The sequence below is a fragment of the Lissotriton helveticus genome, chromosome 10, assembly GCF_964261635.1.
Source record: "Lissotriton helveticus chromosome 10, aLisHel1.1, whole genome shotgun sequence".
In the NCBI taxonomy this organism is placed as follows: Eukaryota; Metazoa; Chordata; class Amphibia; order Caudata; family Salamandridae; genus Lissotriton; species Lissotriton helveticus.
The window spans coordinates 82,273,487-82,292,242 of record NC_136071.1 but is presented as its reverse complement, the minus strand read 5'-3'; the positions used below and the strand labels follow the sequence as shown (position 1 = coordinate 82,292,242).

Below are 18,756 nucleotides of genomic sequence, written 5' to 3'. Positions count from 1 at the left end.
AGTTACTTCACGCACTCTGACCAACGAAACGCCAAATCAGCGCAAACAAGCAAACATTTCAGCACTAGGAATTTCACAGGCAAATCATGGGGCAATTCCATGCACAAAGCAAGACTTACTACATCAGGCAAACATGTCATTCCACTTATTTAAAAATAACATAAGGCTACTGATAAAATCAAATAACACTAAATTAAATATAAGGGACAAGGCACAGACAACAGGTGCAACAAGCATTTAGCTTTTGTCCAATGTGCCTGGCTCAGGTCCCGCTTGCCTTTATTACAGTCAACATTGGTCAGTTCCTGTTCACAGGGGTACACCTTCACTTGTATTTGGAACTTGGCTTTTCAGTAAAAGAGCTCCATGCAAGGGGAGCCTGTATGTAATGGAACACACAGTATATGGCTACAAAAATGCTGTCTGCACAGTGTCACATTAACAGAAGAGTTTTAATCATTAACACTGACAAATTCCCTAGTGACCGCATTGTTGAAAAACATTTTTTCCACATTAACGCACAGATTATATGCCTCATTGTTTTTTTTTTTTAACTATACCATTTAACTACACAACCCTTTCATTTTCAGAGGCGTGAGCCAATTTTCCATTTTTGGTTGAGTGAGAACATGACGTCTGATTTTCAGGTAGGAACTGCTTAAAGCAATGAAGGGGGGACATGAAATGCACAAGACTGACCACACTGGTCTTTGGAGCAGGGTGTGTCATTTAATAATGCAGTGACTGATTGGTGAGGAGGCCAGTCAATACAACTCAGAATATACTACAAGACTGGTTGGTTGCACTTTCCAAGTCGGATACGACTACCAGGCTAGATCACACCGACATACTTTGAAAATCGACTGATCCCAGATTTTAGAAAGACTCCCAGAAGGTATGACTTGCTCCACGTAAACTCTGGAGTTAGACTACTAGGTTGCTTCTCCTTGGTGAATAGAATTAATATTCGAGACCCAAAACGCCAAAGGATTTCTAATCAACTATTCACATTGGTGAACGATCAACATCCTGGATGGTGAATGATCATATTCCTGTATTGTGTATGATCATACTCTTGCATGGTGAATGATCATACTCTTGTATGGTGAATGATCATACTCTTGTATGGTGAATGATCATACTCTTGTATGGTGAATGATCATACTCTTGTATGGTGAATGATCATACTCTTGTATGGTGAATGATCATACTCCTGTATTTGGTGGGTGGGGCCCAGATGTTACTTGCAGAAGAAACAGTGGCAGGTAGATGGCCTTCTTGTAACAGGTTTTGAAATCGCAACAAAATGTCCTCACTTTTGATTTCAGTTACACTAAGTATACACAAACGCATGAATATTACATCAGTAACTTACACCGCTGGCCTAAGTAGATGGAGAATGCATAGGGCAGAACATTTATTCTACAAAGACAGAACCTAATGAGCACTGACCAATGCGCCTCTCCCTCCTCCCCCAACGCAAATGCAACACCCCTGTTTTATATTCCTCAATAATGCTCTCTGGCCGGAAGCCCCATTCACCCTTCGTACTGTACCTGCTGCCCGCTCAGTGCCAGTCGAAGAAGCTTCATAATGTCACTGTACTTTGTCTGCACCCGTCCCTGCAGGCCCCTCAGATGAGTGTTCAGCGAATCTGTGGTCAGTTCCGCGGATCCTACCTGGAGCATCCTGAAAAGAAAGAATGCATGGTTCAGTGTCTTGAATGTGCCTGGGAGAAGGCAACATGCAGAGGAGCTGGGGGTGATACACCCAGCTGCTGGCAAAGACAGGGAATGACGAAGAGAGGGAAAGAAGGAATGAGGCTGAGAGGGAGAGAATGAGAATGCACGGCTCAAGACAGATGCAATAGTTACAATCCACGTGTTGGAGATTATTTCACACTTGTGGTGACCAGATTTTCAGGATCCAAAAAAGTAACATCCCATAGAAACAGAGGCAGGACTACACTTTCACACTATCTAGGGGGAACAGAGGGACAGAAGTTAAGGTATTCAAAAGAGAATATAATTAACCTCAGAGATCACAACATTTGCCTTTTTCTGGTAATAATGCAGTAAAAATGAATGTATATGTGTCATTCAAATATGTAGCCTAAATTGATTACAGGACTATTGTGTGTTTATTTTAGAATTCTGCTTGAACACCACAGGGCACCCGAGCCTAGGGGTATTTTTTAAAAGCCAGTGTGAGGCAGTGGAGCATATGACATCCTAGGCCGCGTCTGTAGGGAGAGAACGTCAATGATGGGAAATAAACTTTTTAACAGGCTTTCACAGCCCTCTTGAAACAAACACCAGGAAAGATATTAATTTAGATAAAAGTGTGATAGCACTGGAACATATGTAGAACAACAGCAATAACCAAGGAAACTGGTAACATCTGCACCTTTCGGCTTAGCCGACGACATGTCAATGAGCAGCACTCCAACACTTTGCTTTCTATGCGATAGTATCCAAGGATCCTACTAAGATTTGTGGTGAAAGGGCACAGATTGGGTCCAGGAGTAATGCAGCCGCGAGAGACCCACAAAGACCCCCCTCCTCCTAAGGCACATGCAGGGGTCCTACTAACATCTGTGGTGAAAGGGCTCAGTAAGGGTCTAGAAGGAATGCAGCCACGACAGACCCACCAATGCATCCCCCCAGCCACATGCAAGGGTCCTACTAACATCTGTGGTGAAAGGGCTCAGTATGGGTCCAGGAGGAATGCAACCGCGACAGACCCAACAAGATTCCTCCCCCCCTTCAGCCACTCCTAGTAAAGCCACAGGACACTTGCGATTGTATGTGTGGCTTGCAAGGCTCCTGAACAATTACATGGATTAGACACAGGGTATTGGCTTAGCTACAAACAGCCTTGTAAACCGGTACAAGGATGTCTATATCTTTAGTTCAGATGGATAAAGCCGACCTCATGCCTGTTGGAGGTTTAGAAACAAACTAAGACAGGCTTGATGCAAAACATGGAGGGAAGACTGCTAATGTGCGCTATGAAAGAGCCTTCAATCACAAGTGGACTGGAGGCAGCATTCATAGGAATCAGTGGGAGGAGTGATGGACAAAGTTTAAGAGAAGAAAAATAAAAAAAATAAAAAAAAAAAAGAAGAAAACAAACCTCCCCACAGAATAACAGTAGGTACTGTGAGACCACAAAAAGTGAAATAGGATGGACATGTAGACCAATGGAGTTGGCAGGAAACTAAAATACAAATTGACAGGACAAAAAGGGTGGCCTATGGGAATGGGACATGCTTCGTCAGACCGGACTTCCGCCCTTCACTCTTCAGCTAAGCGAGCACAAAACGCTGACAGCACGCGCGTGAAACACCTCAAACCTATAAACATGCAGAACTGCCCACAGCCAATACCAACATTCCATCTGCACTGCATTCATACTCACCCCATCACTAGCCCTGTGATCTTGTCAATCTCCACTGAGATCGTCTCCAGCTGCTGTCTGGAAACCGAGGGGCGCACCCAGAAGTATGAATAGGAGGGCGACACCAGGTCCATCAAGCGAGTTATGTGGCCCTGAAGACAAAGCAGACAATGTTACTCTTCTGTGATGCAAAGCCTGCCATTTGCAAATGATGCTGTAATTAGGACAAGAACCACACATGGTCTGGAAGCGCGACTAGACGGATTCAGTGTGCATTGCAAGCAAGATTATCAATGTTCAACGTGGGCTAAACTAAACATATGGCATTCAATGCAGGAAAAGGCTCCCTAGACCGGTATTCGGCACTACAGGCTATGAAGGCATTACATACTGTCTGACGTGAAAATAATGCACAGAACCAGAGAACCCCCTTCCTTGAGTGATTTACCCAATTGCTGTGGTGGGTGCACTATTAAAAGAAACGATCAGGATCTCTTCTACTGTTTGTATCAATTACTGTGGAAAGCTGGCACTTCAACGGCTTCACTCTTTCGTGGAAGAAGACAAAGAGCTTTGCCCCACTCAGGAAGGCTTTGGGTGCAGTCAATGCACCAATCAGAAGTATTATTTGTCTTTATGTTAATGAATATCTTCATAACATTTTAATCACATTTATTAAATTCAATTCTTGAATGCTATTTCAGTGCTTTCTTGTTTATTATATATATTTCTCTGTTGTCTCTTGAACTTTGCCAGTATTTACACTTTGCCTGGGTTGTTATTTTACTTCAGCCAATCAGAAGTTACCTCAGTTTTGGATGATTTGCGTATGATGGCCGATGGCTCGTCCTCTCTGTAGCCTTTGACACTCGTGACAAGGCGGTTCTGTTCTTGGCTTTCAAGAATCAGCCATTAGGTGTCTTGAATCGTTCTGCACGGTTGTTAGCGATTAGTTAATTTCCACTCGGCCTTCTCCTAATCTCTGCATATTGGCGCTTTCCTTAATTTTCTATATTTACTCTGCTGTTTTTAATCCTTTGTAACCAATCTGGTCTCGCCGTAAATGGACATGGAGGTCCATCTCTATACATAGGTCAACAAGAAGCAAATGATATTTAAACTCTATCCTACGACTGGACATTATGATTTTGTTGCAAATACTCCTCTGTTTAAGGCATTGTCTGGCTCATAACTTTCTTAAATTGAATCTGGATAAAACAGTGGTATTGGTCATTAGGAATTATATAGAGAAATCACAGTAATTTGTTAGGCCTATAAGCTCTGCCCCTATCCCTTGCAACATTGGTTAATATTGCAAGGGTCTGCCAAACTCCAATTGCACATTAATATCACAGATCAACAAGGTAACGAGTACCTGCTTCTGGCAGCAAAAGATCCTTTAAGTAAATTCTACCATTTATTAAGGTGGATGTACGCCAGCAAGTGATTACTACTTATATCCTAATATAGCTGTTCGACTACGCCAACTGCTGCTATTTGGCTTTACTGAAGAAGAAATTATCAAGAGATTGCAGATAACCCATGATCACTGACATTCCTTCTGGGGAGCAGACTTCACCTACATTAAGACAACTTCATTGTCTGCCAATTCTCTTTAAATCTATGGTCAGGATTGTTCATAAGTGCCCCAAAACTACTGGCCCAAATATTCAGAGGGCATGCTTGTACACTCAATTTTTCGTCAGATGGCACATTTTTGTTTTGTTTTCCTAGAATCCAGTGAGCTGCTTTTGGTGGAGGAGCATTTTCTTATGCCACCGCGGAAGAATGGAATCTGCTGCATGTTGAACTGTAAAGCCGAGCATCAGCAGTCCGGTTTAAAAGAGAACTAGAAACGTTTTCATTCAAGACTGCGTATGACACTTAGAGAGCCTGTGAATTAGTTATCTGATGGTAAGAATCTTCAGCATTCAGTTGCTTTACTAATAACTGAAATAAATAAGCTGTAGGATTTTATTTTGTGGATGTATTTTACTTGTATGGGATTTATGAAAAGTATCACTGTGTATGTCATGACAGTGGTAATACACAGTTTGACAAATGCCAGAGAATGCTAGCAATACAATGTGTTGAAAAGGCAGAGAAAAAAAACACAGCTTTGGAAGGTTTTCTACAAGTTTGGTCTGGAGATAAAAACGAAAACAGGTTGTATTGACATATGATAGATTCAAACCTTGTTCAGTTTGGGTTTACATCATGCATTTGCTGGATTTGATGCACTTTATGAATATAGCGTCTCAGTAATGTTGTTTCTGTTTCCCTTTCATTTGCTAACTTCTTTGTGCCTTGCTTTGAGTTCTTCCTCTGGTCAGAGGCGTCATGATTGTTAGATCCCACTAACTGGCAATCATTGGGTGAATAAGTCACAGTGAAAACATTCAAACTATGCTTCTTTATTAATCCCATGTCCACCATGCTCAATTACCTGTCACAGTGTCCCTACAAAAAGGGACTATCCGGGCAGAAATCGGGCACAAGAGTTGGAAGAAGGCTGCGAAGGCTTGTCACGTGAAACTTACCACGCTCACAGATTGTCTCATCATAATGGCTGAATGCAAGACATTTTTTGGTGTCCTCCGCTACAGGCAGTATAGCACCCAGAACCTCCTCCACATACCACTCACCATACATCCATCCCCACCAATACAACATTCACCTTCTTTTGCTTTAATGACACACATTCTGAACTTCTCCAGAATCCAGACATCATACACCATGCATTCAACTTAAATGCACACTTCAGCACAAAAACATAGATCACACCCACATCAGCATACATTTTAAGTCATCCTCATCCACTCGGGCTACAATAGCACAACAAATAACCACAGTTGCAGCCTGGTCCACAGAAATGAACCCAGACTCCCATGCTTAATTTGAGCCAGTGGTTTCCGGTACTCAGCACCGGCACATAATCATCAACACTGGCGCTTTTCATGAGCCTCAGTGAAGGACACATTCATTTATGGTAGGCACGGGGAACTTAAGTGATTTTCCCAGAATCACAGGATGTTGAACCGACGCAGAGACTCGAACCTGGTTCCCGAGCTCCGAAGTCAGCAGCTCTGGCCATTATGCCACAACTTCTCTCCACTTTCATGGTTAGTAGTTGGTTATGTTTTATGCGGTGCCAACAGGAGAAATGGGCTGGAGCAAGCTGCCTTCTGACGAAAGCCCCAGCACTTATTTATTTACAAATTAGCTACTACCAGACTGGTTCTTGCCAGTGCAACTTCCATATTATTCACCTTGAGACATATTTGTCCTTAAAAGAAAACATTACCAAGTAAACCAAAACTGCTACCTACCACCTCTCCTTCTGGAAAGAGTGAAACCTCTGCTACCTCAGTCCAAGCCTGAGTGCTTTCTCTCACACACGGATACAAGACTCTACTCACTACACTCCCTGCCATTACACTGACACCCACAAACGCATCCTACAAGTCGCAGCACATCTCAAATGCTTGATAAAAATGTACCACATTTCCCAAACACTAAAGGAACTGCATCAGTTCCTGCTTCAACTCCACATCTTCATGACCACCTACATCACGTACAATGCTACCTATGAAAATAATTACCTCAGGTGGACAATGAGAAACTAGATGCCAAGACCTCACCATACTGGAAATAAAGAAATTAAAAACTGAAAAGAGGGCAGAACAGGACTTTTCCAATAACACATCTAGAAGTTGAACAACATCCCCATCAATATCAGAACTTCTCCTACTCTTCCAAAACTCAGAAATGAACTATAAAGACACACTTATTCAGAGATAATCTTCCTATAATTAAGAAACCACTTCTCCCTGAACAATGTGCCTTTTCGCAAATGATCATGGCGGAGATCAGGATTTACAGCCCCTGTTCAGTGCTCCGCTGCCTACGTAGGCTTGCACTTTCCAAACAGCATTAAATTGTACTCAAATACAACTCCCCTCCATGGTACATACCTTCCTGAGAAGCAGGACGCGTTCAATGTAATCAGTCTCCAAAACCTCTCTGTCGGTAATGCGGTCACTGTAGGTCTTCTCCACTTCAGTCCTCAGTACTGAACACAGATCTACACGCAGACAGGGATTAGAGATCCGCCGAGTCAAATGAATCCTAAGAACACCAGAAAAAAAAAAGTCTACAGTTTTTTTTACACATATTGAGAAGGAAGGATGGGCTGTACAGGATGAGTCCCCTCTTGAATGAAGGTCAAACATCAGAAGTCAGACACCTTCACTGCCATCAAACACCACCATGTCAGACGATTGGTTCAGACGGAGCCCTACAAAGGACAGTCCCAAGACTAAAACTTATCATTTGGTAGGCCGAAACGACAACACAAAGACTCACCGAGCAAAGAGGGCATGCAAAGGTCAACTTGTGCATGGACACTGCTAGACCAAGTCAATGGAACAAAAGCAGGCATTCACAAGCCCAGAGAAAAACAGGAAAATGGCAGTGTTTGCCAACTATAGGCCGACAAATGAATATGGGAAAACACTTGGGGTTAATGTGGTTATGGGGAACATGGACTTGTGGTTAACGTTAAACTTGAGGATTAGATATCAGACAATTATATTTGGGTCATTCAAAATAACACCTGCATTACCTACTGCATGACTGAAAGACCTTGCTTGGGAATCAGCATAACCCTAACTGAATCTGCTTTATTTATCGTCATATAGGACTCGGTCATGAACAGGGACCATGAATGAGCAGCTAAGGTATCATCCTGAAAGTTGTTCTGTATGCTTCGTGCTAGTGGCAGGCGTCATACCTTAAAACCCAGTAAATTTAGGCCTAGGTTTGGTCAGCTCATCACCCACTCCTCTTCCAGAACCCAAGTCATACTCCAACTCCAGAATTATTAGGCTTCCAGAAACACTAAAACCTCTACTCAAAATAAGGAAATTTCACTGGCAACATGCTCGCACATTAAGGGTCATCCATTCTTTAAACTCATTTTATAGAAAGAGGGCGTGAATGGGGGGGGGGGGGCAAGAAAAAGGTGAGATAGAGAAACCCACCGACAATTTCTTCCAGGCAAACACGATCATAACAATGATTCACAGACCATGGGCCAATTTCTTGTACCAGCCACACACCCAGATTACCACGTAAAACCATCACAGTTCGAAAACTGGGAACTTTGTGCTCACCTCCCACAACATGGCTTGCTTTTTTAAATGTATATTCCATTTGTTAACTGTGGTTTGCAGTCAACCTGTGTGTGAATTTCATAGCCTGTGAATAGAGCTTTCCTACTATTTGAAAAGAGGCGTGCGCCTCATTTTTCCAACATCAGAACAACTCCTTGTTTAACTATGTGCTAGTGGAGACCAAAACACCGCCTTATTATTTTGCTGAAAATCCGAATCATTCTGCCCCTCTTGGACAAATCCTGGATTGCTCTAAATACTGATTTCAAAAAAATAATTTAGAACAGCCAGGGCCAAGCTTGTACAGGCAAGTGGGGTCCTATGGCAAAGGATATAGGACAGATTTTTAAAAGTGGCCGAGTATTATTTTCATTGGATGCAAAGGGGTTTATGGTGTTAGAGGTTCTTTCAAGAATATATTTTCTTTAATTAAACCAAATTTCCCCAACCCCAATCTCCAGTACCTGAAAAAGATTTGACAGGGCTCAGCTTAGATTTAGCATTTGACTAGCATTGGATTCCGACAACAACAGTACACCGGTTCAGAAAAAATTTGAGTAAATAGATTGAATGATTAGCTAACGTCTTCCCTTATCCTAAAGCACTTTTACTTGTCTGGTCAAAATACCAACCAAAAGAAGAAAAAAAGAACTGGTAACCCTTGCATATAGGTCACATGAGAGGAACACTGCACCTCGAAGGCCTGCCTCCGAATGGTAGACAATCTCCTGGGGTTGACATGTAAATAAATTGCCAGCTGTGCTGAGTGAGTATACTCAATCTCATCTATGGCACTGGATGATGATCACTCATAGGCAAACACCCGACCTGGCTGAAAAAAGGACCATATTGTGAGAGAAAGCACCAAAAGCAATCAAGTATTCACACAGCATCACAGAGCAAGACGTGTTTCACTGACCTGTTAAATTCTGGCAGCTTCTCCAGATCCAGAAGGGCAGAGTGACTCATAATCCTGCTCACATCAAACTGCTGGATGAGCTTCTCTAATGTTCGACCCATCTGGTTCTCTGTGAAGAAAAGTAGCTTTCTTTACACATGGATATACAGCCTCCTGCCACCTCCCAAACCACTCCTTTTAAGATCTCTGGGGGGAAAACGGAAAACGCTCACTTCACTTCCCTCCTCAAACACCACTTGCTCTAGTGCCTGAGGATTTAGATAGGTGTGTGAAGGAGATGGAAAGCTGGCTGGTGCTATAGATTTATCATAACTTTTTTTGTCACGCATCCCAATAGGAATTGAGACAACGAGTAATGATCAGTAGATTCCAGGGACAACATTTACACAGCACTACAAGCGAGTCAGAATGCTGCCGCACCAGGGGTTACTATTATTCTCTTGGGTCAGCAACACAATTAAGCTCTTGGAATAACACAAAGCACAAATATCATGCTCCTGAACCAAAAGCGCAACGTACAGACAGAACAAAGAGGGGACCTCAAGCAGCTGGAGCGAGAGCCAACAAACTACCATTACTACTCACCTACATCGCAAAGGCACATGAAATTGTTTTAACCACACAATTGTCCTTCTAGCTGACATTCAGTAACCTTGTAAGTGGCATGAAGTCATGTGTTCGCCCATGAGGAACACAATCTTCTCTACTGAATATCTATCAAGAGCTGTTCTCCTCCTGCAACCTGTGCACTGATATTTCCTAATGTCCATACAGCACTCAATACCATACAACAAAACGTCTGGCATGCTACCATTACGTCGGCAGCCTTATTTCGGGTGTTACTACATCATACAGTAGCGGTTCCCGCCATTATGTCAGGAGTCTTTTACATTGCAGGTAAGTCATTGCATTAAAGTTTATACATACCTGAAAATATATATGAGAAATTTAGTTAAATGTTAAAAATAATTTGAAATAAAGAGAATTTAATATTAAATAGTAAAAACGTAATGTAAAGATAAATTTAATATAATTCGAGAAGACTTTAATTAAATGTAATTGATAAAAATAACTGAAATTAAAGTAAAATTAATATCAATTTAGATGTAAAATAATACAATAAATTAATTACAAAGTACATTTTCAAAATAATTAATTTGAAAAGATTTTTAAATATTGAGGAAGAATTAAACAACTCGTTTAGGATGCTATTAAGGTTGGTTGCTTTCTTCCAAGTAAAGAGAAGCTGTATATTAACTGATTTATAATTCGCATTGCAAGAATTTAAATATTGCATGTTATTAGTCTTTTAGTGGATCAGGTTTCTTTTTGGCAATACAATGAACTGGAATTGTGCGGACAGAAATTTTTCTAAGATTACAATTATGAAAAAGATGGCACCATTACATACATGTACAAAATGTAAGGTTTGGAATAGTCCCACTTGGGTAACACTAATGTGATTATAGACTCAATAAAAGTAGACATCGATTATAACTATCCTTGAATAGGTTGGTTAGCCCAATGGGGCCATATATATATATATGAAGGTTAATGAACTAATAATATCTAACCGAGAACAAGAATGTTAAAATAATTACGGGATTGCATTAACGAAGTAAACAAACATTGAATGGAAGTTTGTGTAAAATAAGTTAAACAGATCCTGAATCAATTTTTAGGATATTAGGACAACAAACACTAAGATGATTTTCTGAAAAGAATGGAGGGGCAATATTATGTGGAAGAGAATGCACTGCATGAATTCTACTCCACCATGGTGCTCTGTATGCTCTTTGTGCAGAACAAAAGGCACTGTGGTCAAGCTACAGAAAATAAAATGCTGTGCCAATGAAACCATGCAGCCTTAGGTGGAACACTAAACTATCAACAGACCTTTCCAAAAGCAAGTATGTTCCTGGTCTTGGGGCTCTAGAATGATTTACCAAAGGAAATTCAGGATTGGAACAATTGTTGAATGCATGAAATAAACACTATAAAATCGTAGTAATTGAACAAAGCTTTTCTACAATGCGGCAAACTAGTTGCCAATAACCGAGTTGTTGCACAATGCTGTTATTGTTGGTATGTGAAGTGTTGAGACGCAAAAAGAGAATGGCACTGTACAAAAATGCCTATTTCAATAAATACAATAAAACAAACATGGGGGCCCCCAGCACAGCCGACCACTGTCACTGGTCGACCCTTTTCTTGTGCACCTCTAAGTTCTTCTAGTACCTGTGAAACCAGAACCAGAGTTCGTGATTATATCAATTAATGCTTCAGGCAGGTAACCACTTTTGACAAAGTGTTCCAAGAAAATGTCCCCCTGTCGTTTAGAGAGTTTGCTGCCGTCTTTGTTTAGTAGCAGTGGAAGGTGGGCATACTCAGGAGGCCGCCAGTCGAACGCCTTGTACAGGAGAAGATGCTTTGAGGTGGAAACCAACCACTCTGCCCCACGCAAGACGTGGCTAATGCCCATGGCATGGTCATCCACCACATTTGCCAAATGATAGGTGGGAAAACCATCTCCCTTTAGAATGACAGGATCACCCTCCACGACAGCCACTTCATGCTTAGTCCAGCCACAGACAAGATCCTGGAAGGGCTCAACACCCTCCTCCAGCCGGAAGCGGGTGGCATAAGGCAATCCCTGGGCTAACTTCTCCTGCACCTGTGAAGGCGTCAGGTGTCTGCATCGGTTGTCATACCTGTGAAAAAGAGCAAAGGAGGAGGTTAGCAACAACATAGTCTCAAACAAAGCAGAGACATAACGTGAAATATAGGAAATGACAATCAATGATTATATCCTAGCCTGCAGCAGAGAAACTAAACAAGGGTTAACACACAATGGCCACATCAGTGTATGCTACCGAAATGAGAAGTAATGCAACAAAAATCGAAACATTGGAAGCAGAGCACTGGCAGGAAACATCTAGATTTGGCACACAATGGTAACCATGATGCGACAGACGACAATTAAAAAGGTCACATTACAGTGTAAACAGGAGTGACCTGTCTTAAGAAGAAGGTTAGCACAGGCGTCTGGTTCTCAATTGTAGGTTTACATTACAATCCTTAAAGTTTATTAGGCAAATGATGGGTGTTAAGGTTAGCACTATCAAACACATTGTAACATGTGGACTAATGCAGGGAAATAGACAGTCAACACTTAGGTTGTATAGCAGCCTGCATAATAGAGAGGATGGGGCATAGCACAAGGTTAGAAGCGTGTGCATTACAGTCTTTGGAGCCAAGCAGTGAAGGGGTAAAATTATGTTACTACAGGTGTTGGGTTGCAAATCGGGGACACAGTAGAGCCATGAGAAAACAGTTATTACAGCAAAAAGTGGTCACATTTAAGACTGTGCAGAAGTGAGAAGATAAAGGGGAAGGTCAGTCTTGGTAATCATTCAGCTCTTCTGATTTGACTGCTGACTTACCAAGCTACCTAGTGTGATGATTGGACACCTGTCGCTGAACTCTGGCCACACAGAATTACCTCACTGTATCTGCTTCTGATCCACAGGGGTTCAAATGTACTAGGACTTCTAACGTGAGAAAGACACTGTCACCCGGAATAATGAGGATTGGTAACCCTGCACCAAGGCTCTAAGCCATCCACTCCTCCTGTGCTGTACGACGTGAGCCATATGCAGTGTTTATAGGAACAATAAATACATGCCCAGGGGCAAAGGGTGCCTCCATTCCCAGCCCACTGCCTAAGATACAGGCTCTTTATTAGAAATACTAACTATGCATCTTTTAGGTGTGATACATAAATTGCTTACAGTGTCCTCCCACAGGTCAGGACCAAGTGAAAAGAATTTGAACTCAACATCATAAACAATACAATTATTTGATTCTCAGTACCTAAGCCAATAATACTGGAACAAGTTTTTATTTTAGAAGGCCTGGACTGAGCACCGACTATGACAAAATCATGCCTTCAGTGCTCGAAGCCACAGAGTCATCTAAGATGTAAAAAGAAAGTCTTTGCAGTGGAACTACCGCTGACATCAAGAGTAATGAATTTGGGGGAAGACCGTAGAAACAAGTGCACCGAGGACCAACTGGAACAGCACCGGACATCAGGAAAAAGAAACTAGGGGTGAATAGAGGGATAGGCAAGATGTCGCCGATAGACAGAGGAGCACCGGTACCACACTACCGAGAGGACCGGAGCAGAGAAGTAGGCAACGCGTGGCCACAGCAAAAACAGCAGTAATGCACCTGCAGACAGGAAACCAAAACAGAGGCAAGTTCCCCTGATGGAGAGTGCCACTCGGATGGTGTAGGAGGCTGGCTTTTTATATAGTGGACCAAAATGAGGTACACTGTGTGAAGAGTCCAGGCAAACCCTAATTGGTTACAGAGGCACAAATGATAACCTGAATGCTCTCCTTTGCTGCAGTGGGGAATGCAGTTAGGCTTTTCAGTGGGTAGTCCTAAGCATTTATTGTACACAACAGGGCAGTAAATGAGAAACACGTTCATTAAAGAAATCCAACATCGATGCATAAAAATAACAGACTTTTAGATGAATTTAGATACCAAGATCAAATGATTCAGGTAAGTACTTTTCAAGATATGAATTTTTATAGGTTTCAAAAGTTCCCAAAGTGCAATTTCTGGAACGGTAATGTTATCCTATTAAGGATAAACATATACTGCATTTGCGCTCTTGTCTCTCCTCACGGGACCCTTCTCCTGGTCTTAAGGTGAGTATTGGGCACGGTCCAAGACAACATCAACTGGTCACCTCAGGTGGCACTGGGGCGAGCGGGTGAAGAGGTGTGTTTCAGCATCGGGTGCCCCGTTCACTTCAGTGGACACGTATGGACATTATTGGCCCACTTCTCCTCAGGCTGTGGGGCTCGGGTGCAGCGGTGCTTTTACGCATCGGGTTAGTGCTGTGGGAGACACTCGCAGTATGGGGGGGCCTGCACAAAGAGGCTGTAGGCGGTGACTGGAAGTCCAGTCTGGGCTCAGCCTTTTAGGGTCTTGGCGCCGTTACCTCCCTCAGACTCAGGGTGTGGGTGCAGAGGTACATTGAAGAGTCAGAGGTCAAAGGCTAACTCTTTTTCTTGGTTCTGGAGAAAAGGAGCAAACAGGACAGCTGAGTCACTCTCGATGTGGGACTCACTGTCCTTGAAGTCCTGCAACGTACAGGTCTATCTTCTTTGGTGTTGGCATCCAGGCTGGACACAACAAACCTTGGTTGCTGCAAGGGGTCCGGTACCCAAGGTATTGGTACTTTGCGGCTTCTGTCAGTCCTGGCATCCCCACACTTGGAGGGAACACAGATCTGACCTGTGGGAACACGGTGACCTCTTCCTGGGCAGCTGCGTCAGTAATCCCGGTAAGCGGCACAGTGGTGAACCACATCTGGCTTCTTTGGTGCCTGCAGCAGTAGGGGAGTAGCTCCTGTACTCCAAGAGAGTTCTCTAGCGATTTGCAAAGCAATGGCAGCAATCTGGGTTTTCTTGGGAGTCTGCACAGTGGCAGGATGATTTGGGTTCTCCATGAGGAGCGGGAGCAACAGGCCGGCTGGCAGGGTTGGTCTCAAGTCGGTAGTTGATCCTCTGATCTTGTGCCACCAATCTTCCTTGTCGAGTCTTTCTTTGTGTTGGTTGAATCCAAGGTCCTGGCATCAGGTGTGGGGAACCCCTAGACTCTGTCCACAGTATAACCACCTAGTGGCATACCATATACAGAGCCAGCTTCCTACAAATAGGAGGATACATGGTGTCAGACAAGGTACATCAGATCAGATGTTCCCTGGACGTGAGTGAATGCTTGAGAGGATGCAGGAGAGTGGGAGGTGCCATATATATCAGGTGGGACTGCGTCCGGATGCAAGTCTATTGAATAGAAGAGCTGGCAGAGATAAACACCACCACGGGCTACCCAATAACAGAGGTCCATCAAGGACAGCCTTGGGCTTGGGATCAAGATCGAGGAAGGCACTGACTGGGAGGGGATGGAAATTGATGTTTCAATTGCTGGCGTGTGCCAATATGGTAACTGCACGTTTTTTAAACAAGTGACGGTCTCAGCAGCCTATAACTGGATAACCAAACTGTGGGTAATAATGGCAATGAAGAGAATTTCCAAGCATACAACAAAGGAAAAGGATACTTTCTTGCCAGGGTGGCAACCTCAGCTGGACGACATGGGACGTGAAGGCTCACGCCGACCCAGGCTGTGGGCATTATGTCTCTTCAATTAGGTTTCATATTCCTTGCGTCAAGAATGAGAACTAGCCAAAGTGACTCCTTAAGAAAAACACAAATAAATGAGTACGAAAAACTTAGCCAGGTGAAAGGTATTATAAGACTGGAGTCTCCAGGAGAGGGGGAGGGAATAGGAGTTGGATGGGTTTTGAAGACTGCACTGTTCCTTCCGTAGTTGATGTTTTTTTTTTTAGTAATAAGATCATCTATTCAAGGCAATGGACAAAAGATGTGAGGTTCCTTGAGAATATTGGTGAACATATGGAATGTTGAATTGAAAAGGTTAACATGTGGTATGAGCACAAAACTATAATTTAGGTACTGTATATTATTAAAGATAGACAATAAACAAGCATCAGTCATGTCTTTGCTACCACACTTACAACACCCTGATCCTCTGTACCGTGGGGTCTGTCTGTTCCGGAGGGCTTCTCGTTTCAGCAGTTCCAGGCGCTGAGGGGTGCAGAAGCAATGATAAGCATGTCCGCTGTTCAACAGTGTGTTAGCTGCCTCCTGGTACAGCTCAAGGCGGTGCGACTGCTGGTATGGTCCAGAAGGGCCACCTTGGCGAGGGCTTTCATCTGGTGGGATTCCTACAGAAAGAAACATTCAGTGCACTCATAAATACAGCAAGCTTCATGGTACCAGCCACCATGAATACAACACAAGTCCTTATTTTTTAGACAAAAGCATTGTTTTGGAAACTCTAGTTTCACTTTTCACATTCCAAGTCTGGGTCATAATGACTAGAAGTCATCAAGTGTACTACTGACCAAAAACTCAGGAACAGATTAAAGAATCACACAACTAGTCCTACAAGCAACTTTGCATAAATTAATTTACCATTACATAAACAAACACCAGATAGAGAGCTACTGAAAATCTCTATTGACAATTCTGCCATTCAGTGGCCACATGTATGCACTTTAAAATATCCTCAAAATATGCTGTATAAAACAAAAGGAGGAAAAACAAATGTTCTTAATTTACAATAGTTAATTGGACATGCTCTTAATACACTGTTTTATTTCATGTCTACTGTTGAGTCCTTTAAAAAAATGTCCTCAAGTAGTATTGCGTAGTGACGAGCTTGGGGTTTTGGTAGCCAATGACATGCTGGGGAAAAGTTCTTGTATAAGTGCTATTACGAGAGCTACATGTTCTATCTATACTACTATAATAAAGGAAGAACTTTCAGCCTTTGAGGCGGGTAAACTCTGGAACCACAGCGCCAATCCACACACCCGATACACTGTTGGAATTTTCAGGGAGTGTAGATGGTTATAGGCTATATAAATTAAAAAAACTTTATTTAAAAAATGTGAAGTAAGAAAAAAAGTAGTCCCTCCGAAGTAGCGCCGGCCGCGAAGTGCGTGCTCACGTCAGGAGCGCGGGGAGGAGCGGCGTCCAGGAGTGCGACGAGGAGCAGCGGACATGGCGTGGGGAGGAGCGGTGGCGTCAGGAGCAGCGGACAGGCCAGCGGCGGTGCGAGCAGCAGACAGGCGGGAGGAGCGGCGGCTCAGGTAAGGGGACCCATGTCGGGGCAGGCGGGGGTCGGGGCAGGCCGGGCGGGCTGCTGCACAATGTCGGGGCGGGCGGGGGTCGGGGAAGCCTGTTGCACCCGGACAAGGTCGGGACGGGCGGCTAGTGTTAAATAAAGGAGATCAGTTGCTGGCTGTGTGTTGGATTACTCGGATGAATACAACTACATTTAAGGAATTAGTGGTGATTCAGCGTACCTGATTTATAACAGATTGCAAGGGGTAAGGGGTGCAAAGTCACGTTAGAGTCCTGGTGCTTCCTCACATGGCTAACTTACATGGTCAAAGGCAAAACACAGTGGTTCTTTCATTTCAGATTCAAAAGCGAACGGTGCATTAATACCATACTTTTTCACCACGACCGCCACCTACCTTCTGGGCATGGCTACGGTTACTTGGTGACCCGCAGCAACTTCCTCTTTCTGCACCTCCCGCGGCTGCTGCTCTGGTGCCCGAGTTGCTTTCCCTGGACGGGGCGGCTGGTGAGCACCTTGTATCCCAGAGTGACTCTTCGAGGAGCCGGGAGAGAGCAACAAGTTCCTGCCTTCCACCCTCTATTCCCCGTGACTGCCCCCCTGTCGAGTCTGGTGCCCAGAGACTGGCTTCCTTCCCGATTTGTGATTGGGGTTCAAATGATCCTCCATGTTATACTAAAGGTATATGGGACTGATCCCGGAGTCCTCCATCTTGGTGGCCTGATTCTAATGCTAAAATGTGCTGCATGCAGTTGGTCTTCGTCATTTATTTATTTTATTTATTTAATGCATTCTTAAAAAGCGCGGACTTTACCCGAAGGTGTCTGAGCACTGTACAATAGAACCAGTTATGATACTTGAGAGAACTGTTACAGGAATGGAACAAATAAAAATAGCAGGCCATAGAATCAAAGCGACGTAAGCATAAGGCACACAATCTCAGGCACAGCAAGCACAGACCGTACAAGCAAAAATATGAATATAAATGACAAATTTTACAATGAATAAAAGAACTTCCTGGCGAAAAATAGCAGGCCATAGAATCAAAACAACTCAGGCAAAACGGAACACAAAATCAAACGCAGAAAGCACAGGATGTACAAATAAAAATATAAATATATGTGACACGTTTACAATGACTAAAGAACTTCCTGGCGAGGTCTGAGAAGGGGGGAATTAGTTCCGAAAGTGTCTTTGGAATAAGAGATTTGAGGTCCGCTTTGAAGATCTGGATGGAGGTGATGGCACGGAGCGAAGGAGGAAGTGAGTTCCAGATTCTCACCGCATTATGGCTTGCCAGCCGGTTTTCGCCTCTCCACGATCCCCCCCACCCCCCCACATCGGGACGCCTACTCCTTTTCGACACGGTTGGTCTGGGCGAGACATCCATTCGCCCCCCTTCCTCTGGCACTCTCCGCAACCATGGTACTCCAGCACGGAGAGCAAAACCGGCCCGGATGCTGTAATTTCCATGACTCTGACCGTAGTAAGGGTTTGTTGACATTGTCTTTA

General features: G+C 43.4%; 1 protein-coding gene across 1 annotated transcript in view; it reads right to left on the bottom strand.

Moving 5' to 3' along the window:
* Positions 1 to 18,756, bottom strand: part of EARS2 (glutamyl-tRNA synthetase 2, mitochondrial) — a 54,879-nt gene that overhangs the window by 23,461 nt on the left and 12,662 nt on the right. The window contains exons 3-8 of the mRNA XM_078664787.1: positions 16,132 to 16,321; positions 11,731 to 12,203; positions 9,493 to 9,601; positions 7,374 to 7,527; positions 3,421 to 3,551; positions 1,557 to 1,689 (exon numbers count right to left, since the gene is read on the bottom strand). Coding sequence (XP_078520913.1) covers positions 1,557 to 1,689; positions 3,421 to 3,551; positions 7,374 to 7,527; positions 9,493 to 9,601; positions 11,731 to 12,203; positions 16,132 to 16,321 — 1,190 coding nt within the window. The remainder of the gene's footprint in view (positions 1 to 1,556; positions 1,690 to 3,420; positions 3,552 to 7,373; positions 7,528 to 9,492; positions 9,602 to 11,730; positions 12,204 to 16,131; positions 16,322 to 18,756) is intronic.